The 26,936-nt window shown below is 41.6% G+C and overlaps 1 protein-coding gene across 4 annotated transcripts in view; it reads left to right on the plus strand.

Annotated features, from left to right (window-relative positions):
- Nucleotides 1-26,935, plus strand: part of LOC109418060 (LIM domain transcription factor LMO4) — a 151,141-nt gene extending 124,206 nt beyond the window's left edge. For all 4 annotated transcript variants that reach the window (XM_029871329.2, XM_029871332.2, XM_029871331.2 and 1 more), the window contains one exon: nucleotides 26,575-26,935. In XM_029871329.2, coding sequence (XP_029727189.1) covers nucleotides 26,575-26,935 — 361 coding nt within the window. The remainder of the gene's footprint in view (nucleotides 1-26,574) is intronic.
- Nucleotide 26,936: the final 1 nt, after the last annotated feature.

Consider the following 26,936-nt stretch of genomic DNA (forward strand, 5'->3'; position numbering starts at 1 on the left):
GCGCATCAACGACTCGCGTGATTTGATCGATGAAGTCGCTTGTATGTTGAAGCGCTTCATTTGTTAAAAATATGAAAATATTACAAAAAATCGACAAAGTACCCCCAAAACCTTAGTTTAAAATCTCAACTAGAATACAACTAGCATTTATCCACTTCAGTTTCCCTATTGAGAATTAGCTTATCATTCTTAAAGGAACTTTTTAAAGACTTACCGCAGTTCTTGCATGGTATTTGTCAAGTGTCTTTTCTAAATCGGAGTAACGATCTTAAGAATACATCTACCAAAAATCATGCTAGAAATAAGTCAAGAATCTAAGCAGATCTTCAACAAGGAACTCCCAAAAAAAAATGCAAATTTGACTAAAATTTCGTGGTGTGATTCTGCAAAAGTTTGCCCAGAATATAATTCAGAAAATTTTGGAAATCCATCTGGAACATATTGCAGGTCGAATCACACAAATCACAAGAGCCATTTCGATTCTATTGCTTTGATGTAACACACATTAAGCCTAGTTATAACGTACACTAGCTTACCTTTATTCATGCTCTCCTAAAGAGCTCATTTTCATAGTTTGTCTGCGATCCTTTTTCGAAACACACATGCAAACTACGCTGACATATAAGAAAAATTCCCAACATTATACGTATCGATTTGATGGGATTTATGTCAGAATTTATATATGCTCCTTCTCCACAAGTACAATATCCTAGTATTTTCTGAATAAAAAATAACACCATCGTACTAATTATGCTTATACCAAACAATAAAAATTGCGAAACCATAGACTTTACAATGATGAATTCAAAGCTCAAAAAATTATGTCAAGTCGTTTTTCACACTAAACTAGACCATCATAATGAAGCAGCATACTGATGATTGACTGCATGAAATAAACAAATAAATAAGAATGGTGGCTCCATAGAGGAACATCATCCGGATTCAAAAGCATTTCTGGTAAATTTAATCGTGAATTTGTGGCAGGCAGCTAGGGCAACAGGAAGGAAATAAGGATTAGCATGGGGATAGCGACAGGTAGGGAAATAGGAAAAGATTCCTTTGAAGAGTGTACTAACGCGTAAACGTTCTACAATTAGTTCGAACAGCTCCCTGAATGTACACTGTAATAAAGTGTTGATTAAGAATAAAAGAGAGTTGATTAAGAATAACAGAGCATCTTGATGGTGCAGGTTTCTGAAGTCAGTTTCCCTTAATAAGTGTTTACCGAATGAAATTTAGATCCCAAGTTATACCAAAGTTTCGCCGGCATTGCCCGCAGGTGATACCGAACTCAATGTGAGGAAAGGAAAGTTTGGAATCAAGAATAACTCCAATGTACTTTAGCTTTTCGGACACATCGATTTCAGAATAATTAAATTGTTTACTTAAATAAAGATGGTGGCTCCAGTGAGGAACATAATCCAGATTCAAAGGAAGAAAGGTTTAGCACTAAAGAATTTGTGTACTGCTACCCCCAAAATGCGTGAACTTGAAAAGCTCAAAGTGACAAAAATCAAGCATTCAATTCGTCCTTTTTTTGTCAGTCAGTTGCTTGACTGACTGTGAAAGGAAATGTTGTGAATGAATGAAAGCGAAATGAGAAAAGTTTTGCCAGGTGGAAGAGCAAATGTGGAACTGCACCACAGCAGAAAAACTGACATAAACCAACGACAGAGATAAAGAAACACAACTTCAGGCACAACCGATTTCGGAATTCACGTTCGCTTGATTTTCTATGCAAATTTGCTTTGATGTGTACCGGGGTTCCCATTTTTTTCCGCTTACCCGGTTCGGTGAGTGTTGTTTTTGTGGGGTGTGTGTATGTTTGTCTATGTCACTCTCACTTTCAAGTGTTGTGTGTGGTCTTTTGTGCTGTCGTTGGGAGGTTGGCAGGTTGTGGTTCAGTTGAGGAATTTGTAGAACGTGATTTCGTCACTTGTTTGCAAATAAGAGCGATCTGTATGTAATGATTACCGAAAGGGGTAAACGAGGATTTTTTACCCTGCACGTTTTGTGGTAAATTTAGTGTGTATTTGTATTTTTTTCTCCATAGAATCAAGAGTATATGCAACTGTAGTGCGTTTCATTAAGATTGAATATATTATATCGAGAGTAACAAATTAAACTTTTTGAATGATGCTGTAACTTGCACAGGTAACAATAAAAGTCTTGCCCGAACTTCCCGTTATATTGGGGAATGTTCAAATTAAAACGTGGACACCCGATATGCGCTTGAATAAATTACTTTTTTCGCATTGCCTTATCTGATGAACAGCACGCTGTCTCTTCCAATACATTTTTTTTCGATAAACTTCCATCCACTTATATTTCGCTCTGCTTCATTATCGTCATCGACGTCATTATCGATATAATCCTTTCCATTAATGATTCACCGCAGGCGTTGACGACGGTGACGACAACGCCAACGACGATGATGGCGCTGGCAACGTGCAACCGCCATAAGTATATCAATTATAAAAGTGTGCACGCTCCACTCATTACCACCACCCCGTTCGCCCCGAGCTCGAGGCAACCAACTATCGTATACTCCTTTAATTAACTTATCTAATTAATTAATTAATTAACAAATTAATTACCATGGAGCGGAAACATGACACATACACACCTACATATACGCACATCACCGCCTGCCTGTCGTCGTCGGGGGTTCACTCGATACCGAGGCCCCTCCAGGGTTTGATATTCGATAGTGCTCGTCGTTGCTGACGGCGGGCTTGTCGTTGGTTGGTACCAATTCTCCGTCTATGATAGGTGTTGTGTGTACTCGCCGGGAGGAAGGTATAGATAGCGACCGGTCTGTGGCCCAACTAAGCCACCCACCTACACCCGCATCATCGTCATCATCGCAGCACACCATCGTCCTCATCGTAGTCGTCCTTGTCGTCATCATTCTACACTACTTAGTACCCAAGGGATCCCAGGGACGCAGGACCATCCACAATTCATTGCACTTCATCAAATTGTACGAAGGAGGTACTGAGGTGAAATGCGTCTACTGAAAAAATCCTGGATAAATCCTGAAAAAAATCTTGGAAGAATTCCTGATGAAATTGTGGAGGAATTCCCGAAGAAATCCTAGAGGAATCCCGGAAGAATTCAAGAGGAAATCCGGAGGAATCCTGGAAGAATTCCCGGAGGAATCCTGGAAGAATTCCCGGAGGAATCCTGGAAGAATTCCCGGAGGAATCCTGGAAGAATTCCCGGAGGAATCCTGGAAGAATTCCCGGAGGAATCCTGGAAGAATTCCCGGAGGAATCCTGGAAGAATTCCCGGAGGAATCCTGGAAGAATTCCCGGAGGAATCCTGGAAGAATTCCCGGAGGAATCCTGGAAGAATTCCCGGAGGAATCCCGGAAGAATTCCCGGAGGAATCCCGGAAGAATTCCCGGAGGAATCCCGGAAGAATTCCCGGAGGAATCCCGGAAGAATTCCCGGAGGAATCCCGGAAGAATTCCCGGAGGAATCCCGGAAGAATTCCCGGAGGAATCCCGGAAGAATTCCCGGAGGAATCCCGGAAGAATTCCCGGAGGAATCCCGGAAGAATTCCCGGAGGAATCCCGGAAGAATTCCCGGAGGAATCCCGGAAGAATTCCCGGAGGAATCCCGGAAGAATTCCCGGAGGAATCCCGGAAGAATTCCCGGAGGAATCCCGGAAGAATTCCCGGAGGAATCCCGGAAGAATTCCCGGAGGAATCCCGGAAGAATTCCCGGAGGAATCCCGGAAGAATTCCCGGAGGAATCCCGGAAGAATTCCCGGAGGAATCCCGGAAGAATTCCCGGAGGAATCCCGGAAGAATTCCCGGAGGAATCCCGGGAGAATTCCCGGAGGAATCCCGGGAGAATTCCCGGAGGAATCCCGGAAGAATTCCCGGAGGAATCCCGGAAGAATTCCCGGAGGAATCCCGGAAGAATTCCCGGAGGAATCCCGGAAGAATTCCCGGAGGAATCCCGGAAGAATTCCCGGAGGAATCCCGGAAGAATTCCCGGAGGAATCCCGGAAGAATTCCCGGAGGAATCCCGGAAGAATTCCCGGAGGAATCCCGGGAGAATTCCCGGAGGAATCCCGGAAGAATTCCCGGAGGAATCCCGGAAGAATTCCCGGAGGAATCCCGGAAGAATTCCCGGAGTAATCCCGGAAGAATTCCCGGAGGAATCCCGGAAGAATTCCCGGAGGAATCCCGGAAGAATTCCCGGAGGAATCCCGGAAGAATTCCCGGAGGAATCCCGGAAGAATTCCCGGAGGAATCCCGGAAGAATTCCCGGAGGAATCCCGGAAGAATTCCCGGAGGAATCCCGGAAGAATTCCCGGAGGAATCCCGGAAGAATTCCCGGAGGAATCCCGGAAGAATTCCCGGAGGAATCCCGGAAGAATTCCCGGAGGAATCCCGGAAGAATTCCCGGAGGAATCCCGGAAGAATTCCCGGAGGAATCCCGGAAGAATTCCCGGAGGAATCCCGGAAGAATTCCCGGAGGAATCCCGGAAGAATTCCCGGAGGAATCCCGGAAGAATTCCCGGAGGAATCCCGGAAGAATTCCCGGAGGAATCCCGGAAGAATTCCCGGAGGAATCCCGGAAGAATTCCCGGAGGAATCCCGGAAGAATTCCCGGAGGAATCCCGGAAGAATTCCCGGAGGAATCCCGGAAGAATTCCCGGAGGAATCCCGGAAGAATTCCCGGAGGAATCCCGGAAGAATTCCCGGAGGAATCCCGGAAGAATTCCCGGAGGAATCCCGGAAGAATTCCCGGAGGAATCCCGGAAGAATTCCCGGAGGAATCCCGGAAGAATTCCCGGAGGAATCCCGGAAGAATTCCCGGAGGAATCCCGGAAGAATTCCCGGAGGAATCCCGGAAGAATTCCCGGAGGAATCCCGGAAGAATTCCCGGAGGAATCCCGGAAGAATTCCCGGAGGAATCCCGGAAGAATTCCCGGAGGAATCCCGGAAGAATTCCCGGAGGAATCCCAGAAGAATTCCCGGAGGAATCCCGGAAGAATTCCCGGAGGAATCCCGGAAGAATTCCCGGAGGAATCCCGGAAGAATTCCCGGAGGAATCCCGGAAGAATTCCCGGAGGAATCCCGGAAGAATTCCCGGAGGAATCCCGGAAGAATTCCCGGAGGAATCCCGGAAGAATTCCCGGAGGAATCCCGGAAGAATTCCCGGAGGAATCCCGGAAGAATTCCCGGAGGAATCCCGGAAGAATTCCCGGAGGAATCCCGGAAGAATTCCCGGAGGAATCCCGGAAGAATTCCCGGAGGAATCCCGGAAGAATTCCCGGAGGAATCCCGGAAGAATTCCCGGAGGAATCCCGGAAGAATTCCCGGAGGAATCCCGGAAGAATTCCCGGAGGAATCCCGGAAGAATTCCCGGAGGAATCCCGGAAGAATTCCCGGAGGAATCCCGGAAGAATTCCCGGAGGAATCCCGGAAGAATTCCCGGAGGAATCCCGGAAGAATTCCCGGAGGAATCCCGGAAGAATTCCCGGAGGAATCCCGGAAGAATTCCCGGAGGAATCCCGGAAGAATTCCCGGAGGAATCCCGGAAGAATTCCCGGAGGAATCCCGGAAGAATTCCCGGAGGAATCCCGGAAGAATTCCCGGAGGAATCCCGGAAGAATTCCCGGAGGAATCCCGGAAGAATTCCCGGAGGAATCCCGGAAGAATTCCCGGAGGAATCCCGGAAGAATTCCCGGAGGAATCCCGGAAGAATTCCCGGAGGAATCCCGGAAGAATTCCCGGAGGAATCCCGGAAGAATTCCCGGAGGAATCCCGGAAGAATTCCCGGAGGAATCCCGGAAGAATTCCCGGAGGAATCCTGGAAGAATTCCCGGAGGAATCCTGGAAGTATTCCCGGAGGAATCCTGGAAGAATTCCCGGAGGAATCCCGGAAGAATTCCCGGAGGAATCCCGGAAGAATTCCCGGAGGAATCCCGGAAGAATTCCCGGAGGAATCCTGGAAGAATTCTCGGAGGAATCCTGGAAGTATTCCCGGAGGAATCCTAAAAAAAATTACATGGGATTGCTTCCAACAACGCATTTGACACCGGTTCTCCTCGCCGGGAACGCCGTCTACAATGACTACGCTGCATCGCCCACCGTTCGACGACGTCCTTCTCATCGTAATCGACGTTGATGAGTTGCGGATCGTCCCACCAGCCACCCCCACTCATTGCTGGAACTTACCGCATCCCTCCAACGCGGTACAGTACGGCGGGTGGGTGATAGGGCCCATTGTGCCGACCAGAAGCTCACCTTTATTCGTCCAACATTGACGTAATTGATGTTAACAGCTGCCAAACGGAGCGAGAGGCGAGTGCCGTGAGTGGAAGGAGAGTTTCTGCATCGAATCATCGGGGCACGGATCGCAGTCCCTTTTGTCCGTCATCCCGGATGAAAGTGGGAGTCCTTCTGTGATCATCCTGCACCACAAAGCTTAGCGTGAGGTGGGGCGAACGGTCTGTGCTTGACTGTGTGAACATTCCTATTTTACTGTTTTGTATAAGGTTCGACCTGTGCAGGTTTTGACAAGCCAGACTACAATGAAACTATCAAAAACTATTATTTTTACTAACTCTTTATTATGCGGAAATCTAGCTCGAGGTTGATACATGTGTAACTCTCGCTGAGACCGTCCCACTATTTACACCATGTCTTCAAAAATGTATAAGGTGGCGATTTTCTGAAAGTCCTCCCCAAAAAAGTAAGGAAAATGCATTTGGTAAATGAAATTGGTGGACCCCCGTTAGTTAGAGCCACAAGCATTTTGGTGAACCCCTCGATTTTGGTCAATTGTTGGCTCATTTAAACCGTTATAACTCGAAAGTTTCGCCAGAAACCACTTAAAAACTATAGGGTGTTGGAAAGAGAAAAGATAGAGGTACTCTTTGCAGTTATAAAAAGTTTGGTCGGCCATATTGATTTCGGCCGCCATCTTGAATTTATGTACCAAAACATTTTTTTCACCATGTTGGCAACCACCGATTTTCAAATTTTTTGCGTCAATCGAAAGCTGGGACATTTTTACACAACATATCGAAAATTTAGAGATGTATCTTTTTCCTATCAAAAGTTATCTGCACTTTTGTAAATCATGACACGTTTTCTCCATACATTTCCATGCGCACCGGCAATGACACGCAACAGCATCAAAGTTGGCGCCTGCTTGTATACACAGACGCACCTGCAGCAAAATTAGGGAAAATCGGAGGTTCGTTCTCATTTTTAACTGTTTCTTAACGATGCGGGCATTGCTTTTTAAACTTTTTTGGTGTTTTGAAAAGCTGAAACTTTCAACTTTTCATCAGTGGATTCAGATTTAGAATAAATGTACGTAAACACTGTGAAATAACGCTGCATTTATGTAAACAATCGGCACCTGACCCAGTGCGCAAAAGTGGCATGATTCACAAAAGTGCAGATAACTTTTGATAGGAAAAAGATACATCTCTAAATTTTTGATATGTTGTGTAAAAATGTCCCCGCTTTCGATTGACGCAAAAATTTTGAAAATCGGTGGTTGCCAACATGGTGAAAAAACAGTTTTGGTATAAAAATCCAAGATGGCGGCCAAAATCGATATGGCCGACCCAACTTTTTATAACTGTAAATAGTAGCCCTATCTTCTCTCTTTTCAACAACCTATAGTTTTAAGGAGGTTTCTGGCGAAACTTTCGAGTTATAACGGTTTAAATGAACCAACAATTGACAAAAAACGAGGGGTCCGCCAAAATGCTTGTGGCTCTAACTTACGGGGGGTCCACCAATTTCATTAACCAAATGCATTTTCCTTACTTTTTTGGGGAGGACTTTCAGAAAATCGCCACCTTAAATATTTTTGAAGACATGGTGTAAATAGTGGGACGGTCTCAGCGAGAGTTACCCACATACCAGTATCAATTACAAATGCTCCTCGGAAATTGCAGCTATTACCAATAGTGTAGACCTGCACAGGTTTGCATAAAACATCATTTCGTCCATCAATATAAAATATCAAAATAATCTTAGCAATTGCTGGGCATAAAATTTAAGCGAAGAAGATACATACTCAACTTTTTTCAATTTGTGTAGGTTTGCAAAAATCTTAAACCTGCGCAGGTCAACACAAGCATTTTTTTTTTGATTTCCCGGCTACTGTCCCACTTTTTCCCCTCCGTACCTTAACACACACGCTCGCGCACAGACACACACCCAGCTTTGAGGGTCCTGTCGAAGCCTTGGCGACGCGGCGTTGGTGGTAGCTCTTGTTAGCTGTTTATTTAAACTTGAAACTATAGGATATTGCTAATGAGGGTGAAACCGATGAAGACACGACACTAAACTTTGTCCGTGGAGCAGATGAGAGGACACCACCATCCGATCCGGCTGCTGCGGCCGGGAAATGAAGGGCAAAAGAAGAAGAAACCCGGAGAAGAATTAAATTTAACTTTCACACTTTGGTCGGTTCCTCCGGTCTCCGGGTGACGACGATGGTCGATGGTGGTGACGAAGGACAACGACGACGACGGCTTGGAAGGGGGATAGTATTTGTATAGGAGCATGCATAATTAGAGACAAACAATGACTTAATTATCGCTTTTGCCATGGGGCGAACGAAAGGCGACCCAGTTCTAGAAAAGAAGGATTTTCCTATGATGGTGGCGGCGGCAGCGACGACAAAGGCTGACGAAGCGGGGATGAGCTGTTTGCTGCACGTAACGGCAATTATTTGCGAAAAAATTAACTTCGATAATCTTGTGTTTCGCTCGTCGGGCTTCATGGGGTTGAATAAAGGTACTGCGTTGCTTGGTTGGGTGTTGAGACTCATTTTCCTAATTAGTACGGATGAGGAACTATTTTTGAACATAAAGAGCAGCCGATAGGGAACAAGTTTCGTCATTATCGTTAAACGTTACGATGCTGGCTAGTGAACATCTGCTGAAGTGAGCTCGAAAAACGTGCTATCTGAGATGAAGGGAAATACCTTTGCTTGAAAACACTTTTTCGTTTCTCCTTCCATCCTTCCTTTTTTCCTTTTTCCCTTTCTTGCTTCCTTTTTACTTTCTTACTTCCTTGCTTCTTTCCTGCATTTTTTATCTTAATTCTTGCCTTTCTATATTCCTATCTTTCTTCCATCCTTTCTTCTAACTTTCTTCTTGTCTTTCTTCCTCTTTACTCTTCTTAGTTTCTTCTATCCTTCCTTCATCATTCCTTCCTCCTTTCCATGCTTTTTCCTTCCTTTCTTCTTTCCAGCATCTTTTTCGTTTTTCCATCCCTAACTCATCATCCTTGCTTCCATCCTTTCTTTCATATTTTTTTCTTCTCTTCTTCCTTTTTTTCCTTTCGCCCATCCTTTTTTCGTACCTTCTTCCTTCTTCCTTCCGTCCGACCTATCTTCGTTTCTTCTGTGCTTCCTTCCATGCTTCCTTACTATCTTCCTTCTTTCCTTCCTTCCATCTTCCTTTCCGTCCTTCATTCTTTCCCTAAATCCCTCCTTCTTTCCTTTCTTTTTTCCTTCTATCTTTCCTACCCTATTTTATTTTTTTGTTCTTCCTTCTTTTTTCATTTTTTTTTTCTTCTATCCCTCTTTCCTTTCTTCCTCACAGGAGTAGTCCTTGGACGAATTCCTGGAGTATTTTCTGAAGGAAAATCTGTGGAAAACTTTTGAAAACTCCAAGTTGAAATTCTGGAGGATTTTCTGGTGGACTTCGTTGAGGAATTTTTTGATTGAATTTTAAGATATTAAGGACTGTTCATTAAAGAAAGTGGACACCTGTTTTTCAATAGAAAATATGTATTTTCGAACAAATTCAGAAGTTTATTTTTTATAAATGACAATCAACATACATGTGACCAAATTCACGTGAGTTTGAACATTTACTTCGCTTTTCGGAAGAACGCTTGGACTTTCCTCTTGATACCTTCCATTAGATTCTGCACAACTTTCTCCGTAACTTTTCGTTGTGCCGCAGGCCAATTTTTTTTGAATCAATCAACAGAGCTTGCTTCTCTTCCATCTTTCTTAAGATGCCGCTTAATTATTGTCCAGTATCTTTCCACAGGACGCTGTTCAGAGAAGTTTTGTGGATTTTGCCATTTTTCGACAAAATCGACTTTTTCCGTCTTGAGCATCTCTAGTGTAGAAGAAGCGTAATAAGCGGATGCCAGATCCGCCTAAAACAAAAGAGGATCCGTATGTTTTCGGTAGATAAGTAGAAGTCGATTTTTGATGCATTCCTTTCTGTTATTTTTACCGTTGATTGATCCCGTTGTGAAATACGAAAAACTCTTTAAGCCACATGAACAATTGGCTTGCCACACTTGAAACTTTTTCCGAATTTTTTTAGTTCTGATGTACCCTACATCATCCGGCACATCTGTCCCCTGCTTATTGTTAAAAAATTGCGGTCCCGGAATTGTATCAGTAAGCCAATTCTCGAAACGACAACTTTTTGGAACACCATTTGTGCAGAATTAATCTGCTAGTCGCAAAGCTAATACGACCTATCGCTCGAAATTTCTTACTTTTTCCGTTTTCTTTGAGTGTGTTGCCGAAGTGAACAATGTTTTTACACACTGAGTAAAAATTCACAATTTGTTGTTTAGTTTTAACTCCAAACTATTGGAAAACAGATGTCCACTTTCTTTAATGAACAGTCCTTATACTGGTTATTATTGGATTGCTGTAGAAATTTCTGGAAGGATTTGAAAAGTATCTTTTAAGAAAGTACTGGAGAAATTTGCTGAATTAATTTACGGATTAAGCACTCGAGAAATTTCCATATAGCTATATGGAATACTTAAGTAATCACTCCTGGAATTCTTCCACGTGAAATTCTAGGAATAATTCTAAGAGCAGAAATCCTGGATAAATTCCGAGAAAAAAAAAACAAGTGGAGTTATAAGTATAATTTCTAAAAAACAACTTCAAAAGTAATTTTAGATTTACCAAAATTTCTAAAATTTCAGAAGAAAAAAATCTTGAAAATTTTCAGGCAAAAACTTAGAATTACTGGAATTTTTGAAAGAACTCTTGGGAAAATTTCAGGCAAAAATCTAGGTAGCACTTCAAAGGATATTTCTGAAGAATTTCCAAGAGGAACACCAAAAAGAATTCCATGAGGAATTAATCAGAATAAATTCTAAAAAAAACAAGAAGATTTACAGATAGAATTTCAGGAAAATGCAGACAGAATTTTAAAGAAATTATAGAGAAAAATTTAAGAGGGGAATCAAAAACATTTCCAGAGAATTTAAGGAGGATTCCTGGTTAAACGCCAGTAAGAATTTAAAGAGAATTTTAGGAGAACTTCCTGGAGTAATTCCCGGTCTCAGAACTCCACTCCAACTAGTTCTTGGGAGAAATCATAGAAAAACAAATGCCTAAAAGAATGCCAGAAAGCATTTCAGGAAGCACTCCAAAAGAAATTTTCGAAACATTTCCAGAGAATATCCCGGAGAAATTCCAGGAGAAATTCATCGAAGAAAAACGAATTTCAAGAAAATTTCCAGGAAGAATTCCCGGAGGTACTCCAAAGGGCATTTTTTTTAAGAAATCCAGATACTAAATCCCGAATAAATTCCTGGAGAAATTTCTAGAGGTATTCCACATGGAATTCCAGCAAATTGCAGAAGGATTTTAAGGCGAAACTGGAAGCATTTCCTCACTTTTTGGTTTTTGAATTTTTATTAAATAACGAAGCAATATTTTCAAAATCGGTTTTCGTGCAAATGTAGAGGATGGATCAAGGTATCTTCTGATTTTTTTTCATAGTGGAAAATGTTTTTCGTTTTTGCAGAAACCATTTTTGAACGAAATTTCACAAAAAATGGTTTTTGAAAAAAAATGGAAAATTTTTTCAACACGAAAAAAATTCAGAAGATACCTTGATCCATCCTCTACATGTGTACGAAAACCGTTTTTGAAAATATTGCTTCGTTATTTAAAAAAAATCAAAAACCGGAAAAATGAGGAAATGCTTCCAGTTTCGCCTTAAGCACAAATTCCAGAAAAAAAATCTCGAAGGAAGTCCAGAAAGAATTCCAGGACGGGTTCCAAGAAGGATTTTGAGAGAATTCAAGGAGAAATTTGTTCAAAAATTCTAGCAAAAAATTGAAAAGAATTCCAGGAGAACTTTCTGGAGTAATTCCTGTAAGGTCGAATTCCACGAACAATCCCAGAAAGAATTCCAAGAGTAATTCTTGGAAAGAATCGTAGAAAACGAATACCTTGGAGAATTTCAGTGAAAATTTTAGTATTTTGGATTTTTTTTAAAAGAACTCTTGAGAAAATTTCTGGTAGAATGCTAGAAAGCAGTAAAAAAGGAAATTTCGAGAGGGGTTCCAAGAAAAATTCCAGGAGGAACTCAGCAATTCGGAATTAAAGTCCAAGAAGAGTTCCAAATACAATTCCAGGAAGGCATTCGAAAAGATTTCCCGAGAATTTAAAAAGGAATTCTAGGCAAAACGTCAGCAAGAATTCAAGAAGAATTCCAGGACAACTTCCTGGGATTTTTCTAAAATTATTCCATGATAGGTAGAATTCCAGGAGAAATTTCAGGGAGAAGCCCAATAGCAATTCTTAGAAGGAGTCGTAGAAGGACGAATTCCTAGAAGCATTCCAACAGAAGTTCAAAGTCTTTCGGAAGGGATTTCAGGAAGAATTCTGGGAAGAACTCCGTCATCTGCACTCCGCCGTATATGGTACGACGCAACACCTTCCGTTCGAAAACTTCAAGGGCTGGTTGATCCTCTGCATGTAGGGTCCATGTTTCGTGCCCATACTAGGACAACCGATCCAATCAGCGTTTTGTAGATAGTTAACTTCGTGTTACGACGAACTTTATTCGATCGTAGAGTTCTGTGGAGCCCAAAGTAAGCTCGATTTCCTGCCACAATGCGCTTCTGAATTTCTCTGCTGGTGTCGTTGTCGGCGGTCACCAGTGACCCCAAGTACACGAATTCTTCAACCGCCTCGATTTCATCACCGTCGATATAAATTCGGGGTGGCGGGCGCGCTGATTCCTCCCTGGAGCCCTTTGCCATCATGTATTTTGTCTTCGACACATTGATGACTAATCCGATTGGCCTGGCTTCACTCTTTAGTCGGGTGTACGTTTCCGCCATCGTCTCAAATTCACGAGCTATAATATCAATATCATCAGCAAAACCAAGCAGCTGAACGGACTTCGTGAAAATCGTTCCACTCGTGTTTGTCCCCGCTCTCCTTATTACACCCTCTAACGCAATGTTGAACAGCAAGCACGAAGACCATCACGTTGCCGTAACCCTCTGAGAGATTCGAAGGGACTCGAGAATCTCGAACTACGCACATCACTCGATCCATCGTCGTATTAGTTTATCCGGGAATCCGTATTCGTGCATAATCTGTCATATCTGTTCTTGATCGATTGTATCATACGCCGAGTTAAAATCGATGAACAAGTGTGGGCACGTTGTATTCGCGGCATTTCTGCAACACCTGGCGGATGGTGAACATCTGGTCCGTTGTAGCGCGTTCACCCATGAATCCAGCCTGATATTGCCCCACGAACTCTCTTGCAATCGGCTTGTGGCACAAAGCCTCTGTGCGAGCGACTCAGCTTCTCGTAGAACTTCCTTGTGTTCCTAGCGCGGTACAGCTCTTTCATTACTTCGCGATCTCGTTCTTCCTGCTGGCGCTTCTGCATCTGGAAGACTGAGTTCTGTCTGTTCCGCGCCTGTCTATAACGTGCCTCATTCGCTCTCGTACCCATTCTGCATTCTTCTCGTTTTTCAACTGTTCACATCAAATTTGTTGAATCTGTTCTGTTTGTTTCTTGACGACAACACTGCAAGGAACTATAAAAAAAGGGAAATTCAAAAAAATCCTTGGAGTGATTCCTGAACCAATTTCCTTAGAGTGGCTTTGATGAAGAAATTTCTGAATTAATAGGAAATCCTGAATGAAACTCTGGGTGAGAAGCCCCCAGACGAATCTTTGTAGCCCTTTTTTAGACAACTATAGAATAATGCATCGATTCCTGATCACATTTCTAACGTTATCTAAAATAATGATAAAGTACCAGGATAAACTATTGAAGAAATATTTCCTTTGAACACATTTTTCGAACGGCTTTCCTACACCAACATTAGATTTATTTGACTTCCTTATTATACAACAGTTTCATCAACATTGAAGGTTTGTTGATATAATATATAATTAAATATAAGTTAAAACATAACCTTACGTTTAAACCCCTTTACTCAGAAAGAAGTAGCTGTTTGAAGATGACAATGATCAAACAACCATAAAACTGATGTGCATCCATCTGTAGCGTAGACAGGTTGGCGTCGTTGCGTTGTTGGGTGGAACCGGCTGTGATTAGATGTACGCTGTCGTATGTATTCCCCACCCGACTTGAATGAAAACACTCTCCTCCACATACGTGTGCATATGTAGATATATCGACTACTACTAGGTACCACACCGATGAACGATTTTCCTAATGATCGTCGTTACCAAGCACCCAAGCAACACACATGTTATAATAGAGTTACGACAGCGCAAGTTTTGGTTGTATAGAAGTTTATTTTACGTAATTCTAACATTGTGTTGAAATAAAGTAAAATAAACTTCTATACAACCAAAACTTGCGCTGTCGTAACTTTTATATAACATGTGTGTTGCTTGGGCAGCCAGCCAGCCAGTGTCGTCGTCGTCGTCGTCGGGTGAAGTGGATTGTCGATTGATTGCCGGCGCACATTGACTGACTGGCGGGTGCGAGAGCTCCGGACTGAATCCCATCCTCGGAGATGAAAGGCGGTGTGAGCACACACAGACACGACGATGCGATGTATGATGATGATGAGTCGGGCTCCCAGGACAAGGGTTATTGGAGGAGCCTCGTGGGATGGAATGTGCGCCAATATCGAATGACCCCGCAAAGTGGCGGGACGGTGGGTCGGCGGGCACCGACAGAGGGAAGTAATTATTACAATAAATTCAATGCTCACTCAGCTATGAATTATTCAAAATGTTCTGTATTAATTAATTTACCTATAACGAAATGAAAACGAACTCGGGCAACCAATTTAATTATTATTGGGGTAGTGGGCGACGGACGGTGGTGTGGAGGGTAGTCCTGCCCAGTACGCCAAGCCAACCAACAACGCTGGGTCTGGGTTTGATGATTTGGCACACTTGTAAATGGACGCGACGACGGGGAAGGACTCGGTTCAATAATGGCAGCAGCAGCGTGGCGGGCCCGGAGGGGGATTAGAAACGATGAAAGCTCATTGGCGTAAAATTGGGACTGACACGAGGAGGGCTTTGTGTGAAGTTGGATATTTTTGGAATTGGCACTCGTCTATGATTTTGCAGCCGTAGACGGGGTGTGGGAATATTTTGCAAGACTAATTGATCAATTTACAGGACCATATCAGTGCCGTGGAGTTTAATTAAATTGGAGTGTGAAATGACTGGCACAGTTTAATAAACAGATAAATAATTGTGTGCAACCGGATCGGCGGGGCGGGTTGTGTAACCAGGGTTACTGTATAGTTTTGGATTCTGGTTGTCGTTAATTATAGTGCGTGGGTGAATGATTTTTTTTTTTTTTTTGAAAGAGTAGTGAGCTTCGCTGCAAATCCACTACAAAATAATTATAATTTGAGAATCGGGGATCTTTATGCAATATAGTTGATCAAAGATATTATTTTAAATGTCGAATGTGGATGCAGGAGTACCTCAATTCAAGGCTTGTTACTCTAGCTCTTCCAGAAATTCCACGAAAATTTCGATAAGAAATCCTTTAAAAAGGATTTACGTAAGAATTTCATCAAGCAACCTTCCTACAGTTTTTCTCAATATTTTTGAAACGTCGAGAAAGATGAAAAATTCAGTGAACATTGCGTAGTTTTGAACCAAATTGTTTTGTTATTTTACACAATTCAGGTTATATACAGGGTAAAAAATAAAGGATCTCCAGGTAGCCTAGTGGTTAAGGCTATGGATCGCCAACCCGGAGACGGCGGATTCGATTCCCGTTCCAGTCGAGACAGTTTTCTCGACTCCATAGTGTATCATTGTACTTGCCTCACAATATACAAATTCATGCAATGGCAGGCAAAGAAAGCCCTTCAATTAATAACTATGAAAGTGCTCAAAAGAACACTAAGTTGAAGCGAGGCAGGCCAAGTCCCAGTGGGGACGTCGAGCCATAAAGAAGAAAAAGAAGTATGTTACACTGATGGCTCCCTTCACGAAGGTCGAGCAGGTACTGGTGTTTATTCTCGTGAGCTAAGGCTGTATCAGTCTTATTCACTTGGTACACACTGCACCGTTTTTCAGGCCGAAATCTTTGCTCTTATGTGCGGAGTGCAATCAGCACTTCAGCAGCACGTAATGGGCAAAGTTATATACTTCTGTTCAGATAGCCAGGCTGCTATTTCGTGGAAAATGTCCTATATGGAAAATAACAAGCAATTGTAAGATCACTTGGAGCAAGGACAACTATGTCCCAATTCCCCAAAAGTGGAAACAACGAGGTGTGTGTTGAACTGCGGTTCACCGGAGTTTCCTCTAGTAAACCGAGTATCCATAGGCGGTAAGTGCAAGAAAGTGCTTCTTGTTTCCCGGGTAGAGAAAAAGAGCTCAATAATAGCATATTTTGATATTGAGATCAAAACGTGATATTGGTTTGATTGATATAAGAGATAAAAAATCTAAAAATAATATCTAAAATATACTCCTGGAATACCATCATCAGATCATATTTAGATCTTGTAAGATCTAACCAATAGCAGCGAGCTATTCGATAGATCTTGAAATATCAGATTTTGATATTGTCCAGTTGTTTCAGGAACATTTTTGACGTAGGACTACGTCTCTCTTTTCTATACCGGGTGTCATTCTAAATTTTCAGAAATCGGCCGCGTTACGTTTGAAGTGGAGATTTTGATCGTTAATAACTCAGCCATTTCTCGTTGATTTTTCAAAATTTTGGCACCAATCGATTGCAAATCTTTACACCAATTATGTCCAATAATAACATTTGCTGATTTTCAATAACAAACTATTGAAAAATTGGTAAAAGTAAACCCATGTTTATTCCAGCCAATCACGAACGAGCACATTTTGGATGCTCCCGTCGCATATAAAAGCTACTGCTTCTTCGCATCTTCCCTCATTTGTCTTTGTCGTCTCGAGGTGAACGCATCGAACGAGAGCTGCCGACTTTCTTCGTTTGCGTTTTCGCTCATTATTCTTTGACGGCCGTGTCGGCTCGGTGTCGGTGGTTGTCGGCAAGGGTGCTGTTGCACATTCGCCTTCTAACCGTCTAACGCGGCAGACCAAGGAAGGAATACTTTTCATCGATTGCTCGGCGGTGGTGGCAGAGGCAGCAGCAAAATCCACCAAAGAAAGATCCGCCACAACGAATGTGCGAGTTGCGTCGCTTTTCCTCGGAGCTCGGTCCTTTCACGGATTGATTGACGGTGGCGCATTGCTGATAGCATCAGGAAGAATATCCAGTTCAGCAAGCGGCGGGCCAATTCTCAACGGCGTCCAGCATTCAGCGCGAATAAAATCAATGCACATTGGGTGGCATGATGAATTGATTTCAATTTCTACCTAAAACCGTCCATAATTCAAACGGTTCTTTTCAGAACCATCGAAAATACTTCTTAGAGAGTTAATTGGATAAATTTCCTGCATCAACCGAGAAAGTGTAGTGAAACCAAATAGTGAAAGATTGAATTCTTGGTGGTGGCTCAGCAACAGTGAAGCGATCACTAATCTCATCCACGGCAGCAAGCGGAGGGCGAATTTTCGACGGCGTTCAGCATTCAACACGGGGATCTAACACGCATTGCGTGGCATGATAAATTCATGTCAATTTTCTGTCTGAAATCGTCCAATATTCAAACAGTTCTTTTCAGGACCATAGAAAATTATTCCTCAAGAGTTGTGAATCAGATAATTATTTCATTCCATCGCTCGGTAGAAGTGTGGTGCAACCGAAAAGTGAAAAATTGTATGCTTGGTGGCCTCGCAACAATAGTGATGCCGGCCACTAATAATTCCACCAGGAATTTAGCAACGCTTTATCCTATCCAGACCATTTTTCGTGAAACATTGTTTAATTTAACCATTTTTCGAATTAAAATAATCTAAATCTTGCAATATTTTGGTTACTTTATTCGTTAAATGAAAATTTTCTCATTTCTCGGTTGATTGATCGTTTGAAGTGTACGGAGCATACGGGGCGGGACATGCAATCGAAATAAACTGGCAAGCCAGCCGAATGGGAGGAGCTTCTTTTGCAAATCTAGGGGCATAAAAGCTGTTCCCTCTGATTTCTTTCCTCATTTTCATTGGATCAGTCAGGGAGGGTGGAGGTGGATCACGTCCACGGCTGCGCAGCAGCACGTCAACTGCGACGAGTGATAGCACCAGGAATCTCATCCACTGATCACGGCTGCGGTGGGCTTGGTAATGGAAGTTACCTCCACCCACAGCTGGGTAGCTGCGCACCAACCCAGCGACGGTTCTCGGCTATCTATCTGATAGAACCAGGAATCTCATTCAGGGCAGCAGGCGGCGGCAGTTTTCGATGGCTTCCCACATTCAGTGCGGATAATTTTCAATTGTCTTTCTAAAATCAACCGTTATTTGAACGGACCTTTTCAGGACCAGAGAAAATTATTCCTTAAGAGTTATGAATCGGATAATTTTCGGATATATTCCAACGATCGGTAAAAGTGTAGTGCATTCGAAAAGTGAATGGTTGAATGATTGGTGGCTCAGAAACAGTAAAATCGATCACTAATCTTTCTACACGAAATTTAGCAACGCGTTATCTTATTCGGACAATTGTACCTGAAACATTGTTTCATTCTAATATTTATCGAATTAAAATGATCTTAATTATTCAATACTTCAATTAGTTTATCCGTTCGATTAGAAATTGTCTCAAAGAACGGTTGCAGTCGTTTGAAGCGTCTGGCACAATGTGGGCGGGTCATGCAAACGGAATAAACTGGAAAGCCCGCCGAATGGGAGGAGCTTCATCTGCTCTGCTAATCTAGGGGCATAACAGCTGTTTCCTCTGTTATCTTTCGTCATTTTCCTTGGATCAGTCAAGGACAAGGGAGTTGTCACCTCCCAGCTAGGCAGCAGCACACAAACTCAGCGATGACTCACGGCTATCGTATTGTCGAATGAGTTTCACGTTAAACTTTAATTGAAAAGGTCTATCTAACGCCGTTCAATTATCTATTAATTTAATCCGCTCGATGGAAATTCTCTCGTAGAACAGTAATTTCACCATTTCTCGAACTAACTCTTGAACTAGTCAACATCTTTCCAAGTAACCGAACCAGCTGAATAACAGCTTCTTGAACTAAAGTTAGCTTAAGAGCGATTTGGTTTACTCTTATACAGCAAAAATGTTTGTTGGGTTATGAATGCGTTCAGCGAAAGCGATCACACAACAACTAACTTGATGATTATATCGGTCTCTTTCTACTCATAAGTATAAGGGAGTAGAGATCAAAGTGGATAATGAAATGATAGATATGATAGAATTCGCTAGGTAGCGAACAAGTGTGAAAATTTTATAGAAGGTGAAATTAGGCAAGTAGGCTATGTATTGAACGAATACATCGAATGCGTGAAACTTCTGCCGTGCGACCTGTGCTTTTAAACAGATCGGCTTGGTTGGTAGTTCATACCACCTTACCAAGACTGGCAAAAGTTTCAGGCACCCGACTGCCTATGTATTGTTCTGTTTTCATCACAAATTCTATCGATCGGTAGCTTTTTCGGAATTCGCACTCTATCATATCTATCATTTCATTATCCACTTTGATCTCTACTCCCTTATACTTATGAGTAGAAAGAGACCGATATAGCCACAAAATCATCAAGTTAATTATAGAATACGGTCGATAAATCAGTACATCACACAACAACTTTACTCAACACATTACTTCACCATTTGTATTATCATAACAACAAACATTGTATTATGGAAATATAAAAGTCGAAATCTCGTTCCAGCCTTTGTCCTACGTCAACATTGCGGTTATGTCTCAGACATTGCCCACTCCTAGTTTTTAGATATTATTTTCAGATCTTTTATCTCTTATATCAATCAAACCAATATCATGTTTTGATCGTTAGTACTTCACCTCTACCCGAGTTGAGATGAATGTGTAGTGGGGCAACGTCAAAGAGAACTTCGAGCGCTGCCGTGGGAGTTTAAGAGAACGCTCCAGACATCGCCATTAAGCACATCTTTTGGAGATGGCCTAACTTTGATTGGACCGTTCTCACTTCGCCCTTTTGCCACCACACCAGACATCCATAAGCCAATATTGGACGGACAACAGTTGTGTAAATCCATTTGATATACTTGGGTTTAAGACCCCAAGTTGTACCAAAGGTTCGCCGGCATTGCCCGAAGGCCATTTACAAGCTTTCTTGATTCTGAACTCAACATGAGGTGTCCAGGAAAGCTTGGAATCAAGAATGACTCCAACGTACTTTACCTGTTCAGTCACATTGATTTCAGAATCAAAGAGACGTAAAGATCGAACACCATTACGGTTTCGCTTTTCCGTGAAAAGAACAATAGATGTTTTACTCGGATTTACCGAAAGGCCATATTGGCGACACCAACCCTCAACTACCTGAAGAGCGTTTTGCATCAGGTCGAAAAGGGTGCTGATGCACATACCGACTAACAATGTTAGGCAGTCGTCGGCAAAACCATAAGTAGGAAAACCGTTATTATTGAGTTGCTTCAATAGCGTATCTGCTACGAGATTCCATAAAAGTGGTGATAAGACTCCCCCTTGGGGGCATCCACCAACACTCAATTTCCTAATCGTCGCTTGACGCAATGTCGAGAAGAGATGTCGGTTTTTGAGCATTTGGTGAATCCAATTGGAAATCATTGGAGATATACCATGACCCCGTGCGGCTTCCCATATGGCATCGAAAGGCACGTTGTCAAAGGCACCCTCGATATCTAAGAAAACACCCAAGCAGGATTGCTTTTGAGCGAATGCCTTCTCGATATCGTAAACAACTTTGTGTAAAAGAGTCACAGTGGACTTTCCAGATTGGTAAGCATGTTGGTCCACATGAAGAGGCACATTGGCCAGATGAACATCACGGATGTGATGATCACCTATGCGTTCTAAGCATTTCAGAAGAAAGAGGTCAAACTGATAGGTCTGAAGCTCTTTGCTTCTTCATACGACGCGCGACCCACTTTCGGAATAAACTTCACAGTAATATCCCGCCCGGATTTGGGAATATACCCTGTAGCAAAACTGCAAACAAGTTGTTGTTGTTTCAAAACATGTTTGAAATGATCAAATCCTTTCTGAAGCAAAATAGGATAAATCCCATCTGCCCCAGGAGATTTGAAAGGAGCAAAGCTATTAACCCAAGTAACAATCAGCATGCTTCGAAGGTTTATTCATGTTTTATCCTGGTTTTATACGAGCATGTCAAAAAGCTAATTGTTCTAAACTAGTTTTATGTGGTAGTTATTTACTTTGAACCTTTTGCGTTCCATAAAACTATCATATAACTTCTGCAATAAACATCTTCAGTTAAAGACTTGCAAGTAGACATGAATTGGTTTTATCACTTATTATATACCATTTCAATAAAACTTGCATTTGCGGTTGTTGTCGGAGAGATTTTTTTGTAAACAAATACACAAAACTGTGAGGCAATGCATAAAACCAACAAAAGATTTCGTGGCCGTAACATAAACCAAAAAAATGCTGTGATAAAATCGCTAGTTCTATCATGAGCTCAGTTATGACTACCTCAGGAAGGTTAGCCCTATTGAAGGAATCATCAGGAACACAGAGTTTTATCAGAAAAATATGTCGCCTAGCCGGGATAATTTATGTAAATACAGAAAAATGATTACTCAATTTTATGATTTCACGTACAGCTTAAGATGAAATTAAACCATACAACACGTTTTCGTCATTTTATTTTGTCAGAAAAATTACGTAATGTCTTTTAAACTCCGCTGTGTTGAAAAAACCTTTTTTGCACCCCATTCCACCGAGTAAATTAAATGCATTTAACTTCCAAATTATGCATAGTTTGTGTAGCGCACTTAGTTTTCGTCATTATCACAGTCACATTCACCACAAATTTTCCGTGGCATGTCTCCTGACACATATTAAATAGGAAAACAAATCTGAATTCCATATCTGCATCTTCGAATTGATTGCTGGATAAACAACCAAGCATAATTTATTCTGACGATCGAACATTGAGAGTGAAAAATAATCAAAACAATTATTTGACAAGTCAGAAGATGGTTTTATTTAGAAGATTGATAAAACTATGATACAACCCGAAATCCTAAGCCGGTTTGCATACTAAGTCCTGTGGACTCTAATAAGACTGGGCCAACTAGCCAAAACGTGGGCTTATTGAGGCATACAAGAACTTGAGAGCATTTTCAAGTCGGCATCAATGGTTTTATGTTTAGGATTTTTAGATCGCTAAAAAACTTTGATAAAATTAAAATTATTACTTGGGAAGTGCCCATTCAATCGATTCTAAAGTAATGATACTCCGAGCCGAAGCTAAAGAATCATAACTACAAGAAAAGACATCAGGTTCATCCGAAGATGTAATATCCACACATCCGGGGAAGTGTGTACTGAATAAACATTCCAAAACTTCCTCATCAGAGGAAGTGAAATCACCATTTGGCAAACGAAGTTCGTTCACTTGAAAATCCTTAGATTTTGCAAGGATTTTGTTCAATCGACTGGCTTTACTCATACTGGAAACATTTGTACAAAGGTTTTTCCAGCCGGACCGTTCAGCAGACCGAAGAGCTTTCTGGTAGGCCTTGCGAGCCGACCTGAAAGCCTCCGATCCAACCGAACGTCGTCTGTTCCAACTCTTTCTACACTGTTTCCTGAGCTTCGCCAGATCGGAGTTCCACCAAGGGGTTCCTCTTGTGGTCTTCACAGACCGCAGAGGGCAAGCTTCTTCAAAAGCTTCCATGATGAAGGCCGTTGTAGTATCAACGGCATCATCTAAATCACTTGGAGTGTCAATTGATTGTGAGTATCCATGAAATTTGGCTGCAACCAAATCGGTAAAGAGATCCCAGTTGGTTGACCGGGGATTCCTGAAACGCAAAGTTTGCGAAGTAACATTCATATGTTCAAACAAGATGTAGCGATGGTCAGATAAAGATTCTTCATCTGACACATGCCAATTGGTCAGCTCATGACTAATTCTGCTAGAGCAAAGCGTTATGTCTAACACTTCCTCTCTACCAGATACCATGAAGGTTGGGCGGTTGCCTATGTTAAGTAATCCAAGATCTGAACTACTTAAGTATTCCATCAAACTGGAGCCTCTCAAATTGATGTCTGAGCTGCCCCAGATTATATGGTGAACATTAGCATCACTACCAACAATTAGCGGAAGGCCCTCTGAAGTGCAGTATGCAATGACTTGCTTGAAAGCATCCGTAGGGGATGGTTCATCATGCGGTAAATAAACCGAACAATAAACGTATTTCCTGTTGAGGTTTCCAACAGATACATCGATTGTGATAGCACATACATCTCTGGTAGTTAGTTCAAAGATGAGTGAAGCAACGATTGCGTTGTTGACAAGCACACATTCTCGAGGCATGACACGTGAGTTTGCCGTTTCATTTTTACTGAAAGTAGCAAACACCGGATTCTTCAAAGACGCATAACTCCATGAATTAGGGGTCTCCTGATTAGTGGATTCCTACCACTGGAACAGGCGGTCCGTAGTGCTATTCTTAGCCAGTTGAACTAACCGCTACCGACACTACACAGCTATCTAGGCTGATCGGGAAAAGAAGTTAATATTGGTGATCAACTTCATACGGGCCCGAAAAGCCGCCAATTAGCAACATTTCGTGCTTTCTAATTACAAGTTTTTCCAGTTTGTTTTTTATTTTTATTTTTTATTTTTTGTAGAAGTGAGCACGCATGAAATCAAAATAAAAAATGGAGTCAATCGGTGCCGTAATTGCTTGTTTTCGAATAAGATGAATATGGGAGCGTGAGATTACTGATGGAACACATACCCTAAATGGATGATATTTGAAAGTTCCATAATGATTTCCTCCCTGGATTCTCTCAGTTGTCTCTAGAACTTTCACAATTTTCGCAGGATAGTATCAGAAAATCCCCGACTAATATACTCGAACATTGAATCTAGATTTTTTTAACATATTTTTTTCTATTTCAATTTTTATTGAAAAAAAAATCCCCCATAGGTTTTTGAATGTTTGTCAAGTGTTTCTTCAGTAATTCAGGTATGCTTTTCGTTCAAGGTTTCTTTTTCAAAAATATTTCCAAAGGTTTCTTGACATGTGGTCCTGTATTGTTCTAAAGGAAACTTGTAGAATTTTGTCATGGATTTAAACAGTAGTTTTAGTAATATTTTTTTAAATGATTAGCTAGAAGTGCTATGGATTTGAAACACATGATATATACTTGATCTGAAAATACAGTTAACTTTTTACAAATCCACAAAGTATAAAGATTTTATAGAAATATGGAACTGTAAAACATAAAATAGGCCATACATTTCACATGGTCAGCAAACTAATATTTTGAAAGTTCTTTTCAAAAATTTGGAATTAAGGATTTTAAATTTCTAGTTAATTATAGCAGAAGATTATTAACTTCCATCAGTTAACTGTCTTCTCGGTTTCATTATTTTAGGCAATTCATTAGCGCACGCTGCTTCTCAAATTTTATAGGAATACTTTTTTTCCTCTCCAAACTCCGCCAGTTATTTGAGGATCTTTGGTATTCTTCTTATTTGTTCTTCAATTTTTTGACACTTACAACCAATTATTCAAAATTCGATATCCAATGCGTTAAATGAATTATGCAGTGATTATTTTCACTAATTGTTGCAGATATTGCTACATATCGAACAGAGATTCTTCCAGAATCTTTCAGAAATCCACTTCGAAGTTCTTTCATGGATTTCTTCTGAGATATTCAAAGATTCTTGCAATATTTCAAGGATTTCATTGGAAATTTCAACAGCTATCTCTTCAAAAATTCTCCAGTTTTTTTTTTCAAATATTTCCATAGGGATTCCTATAGACAACAATTCTTTAGTATATTTCTCCAGGGACGTTAACAAAGTTGTTAAGTACAATTTCTTTATAAAAAATGATTCCCTTTTGAACTGAGAAAAGGATCACAAAAATATGAGATATGAAGAACTCATCATTCTCGTTTGATATGTTGAGAAATTATCACAAACTAATCGAGTAGTGAGTTTATTTTTAGGTGGTTTGGTTATTTAACAAAACACTTGTCACTTGAATAAAGAACTAGCATAAGCAAAAATTCACGATAATTAAACAAAGAAAATAAAACTTTCTCTGGAGGTTTTTGCATAAATATTTTCAGATGATTATTTATTTGTTTCTCCATTGATTCCTCCAGAAATTTCTTCAAAAATGTCTACATCTACAGATTCCTCCACGGTTTCCTGTAGAAAGCTATCCTGGGATGTTGTTTTTTTAGTAATGTGTATTTTAACTCACGAGCTAATTGTACACGTTATTATATTAAGGGATTTCTCCAGGAAATCTTCTAATTATATCTCATTAGATTCTTGTTGGATTCTACCAGGAGTTTTTCAAATAGTTTATTTGAGAACTGGTCCAGAAAATCCTACTTTTGATGTCTTCATGAACTTCCCTTGATTACTTGCGATATTCTTCTAGTAATTCTTTCAGAAATTCTTCGATTGCTTAAAAAAATTCTCCAAGATTTCATTTAAAAATTCTCTCGAAAATTCTTTTTAAAATTCCTTCTAAAACATCTCTAGAGAATTCCGCAGTATTCCAAGTATTTCATCGTGAATATCTACAGGGAAAAGCCGTTTCCCTTCCTTCCAGCTTTCACAGCACAATTTCAATCTATCAGATAATGCCTACAGGTTATGCAGACGCAGAGGAATATTCGGTCTGATGTGGATACAAACGATTGCAGTTATCCCTTCCTTCCCCTTTCCCACATTGACCTGCAACCCAGGCCCGTGCAGAGAAGTGGCGTCAAAGGAGGGTTTTTTCAATTTCGGTAAAGGTGGCGGGGCGCCTAGTGTATGGAACATCAATTATGGAGGGGGGGTTAACAACCCCCCCTCCCCCTTGTGCACGGGCTTGCTGCAACAACCACCAACAACTACACACTAAAGATGCCTGCTAGTCTCATATTGGTTCCTTGTGTGAGAGTAGCTGGTCTAGCGATACTAGAGTAGCTTCTACGGGCGGTCAATCAAGCTCAAGCCCAAGCTCAATATCTGCAGCGCTTGCTTCGGAAATTCTTTCTTGACTTTTTTTTTTGTTCTATTGGGATTCCTATAAAGATCCTCCAGAAATTTCTTCAGCAATTCCTACAATGATTTTTTTTTTTTCAGATATTGCGTCAGCAGTTCCGCCAGTCGTTTACCTACCCTTAATTAACTACTATATTAACTACATAATGCATCTTGAAATCAGTCTAACTCCGTTCTCTCTTTCCAATTCCAGGTTATTCGGAACGGGAGCCTGCTCAGCCTGCCACCAAACGATACCCGCCAACGAGTTTGTGATGCGAACGACCTCGCACACGACGATAAACAACAACCTTAACAACGCCAGCAACCAGAACGGGGCGAACAACAACAATAACAACGGCCAGGCCGTCCCGCAGCATCACGTGTTTCATCTGAAGTGTTTCCAGTGCTCCAAGTGCGGGTGCCATCTGGTGCAAGGCGACCGGTACTACATGCTGGGCGGCAGTTTAGTGTGCGAACAGGACTGGCACAAGCTGGTCAAGAGCTCCAACGCCCAGACGAATCCTCCACTCCGCAAGGGCAAGGTAGGGCGACCCCGGCGGTCGCGAGACTGAG

This window comes from Aedes albopictus, chromosome 2 (assembly GCF_035046485.1).
Source record: "Aedes albopictus strain Foshan chromosome 2, AalbF5, whole genome shotgun sequence".
Taxonomy (NCBI): Eukaryota; Metazoa; Arthropoda; class Insecta; order Diptera; family Culicidae; genus Aedes; species Aedes albopictus.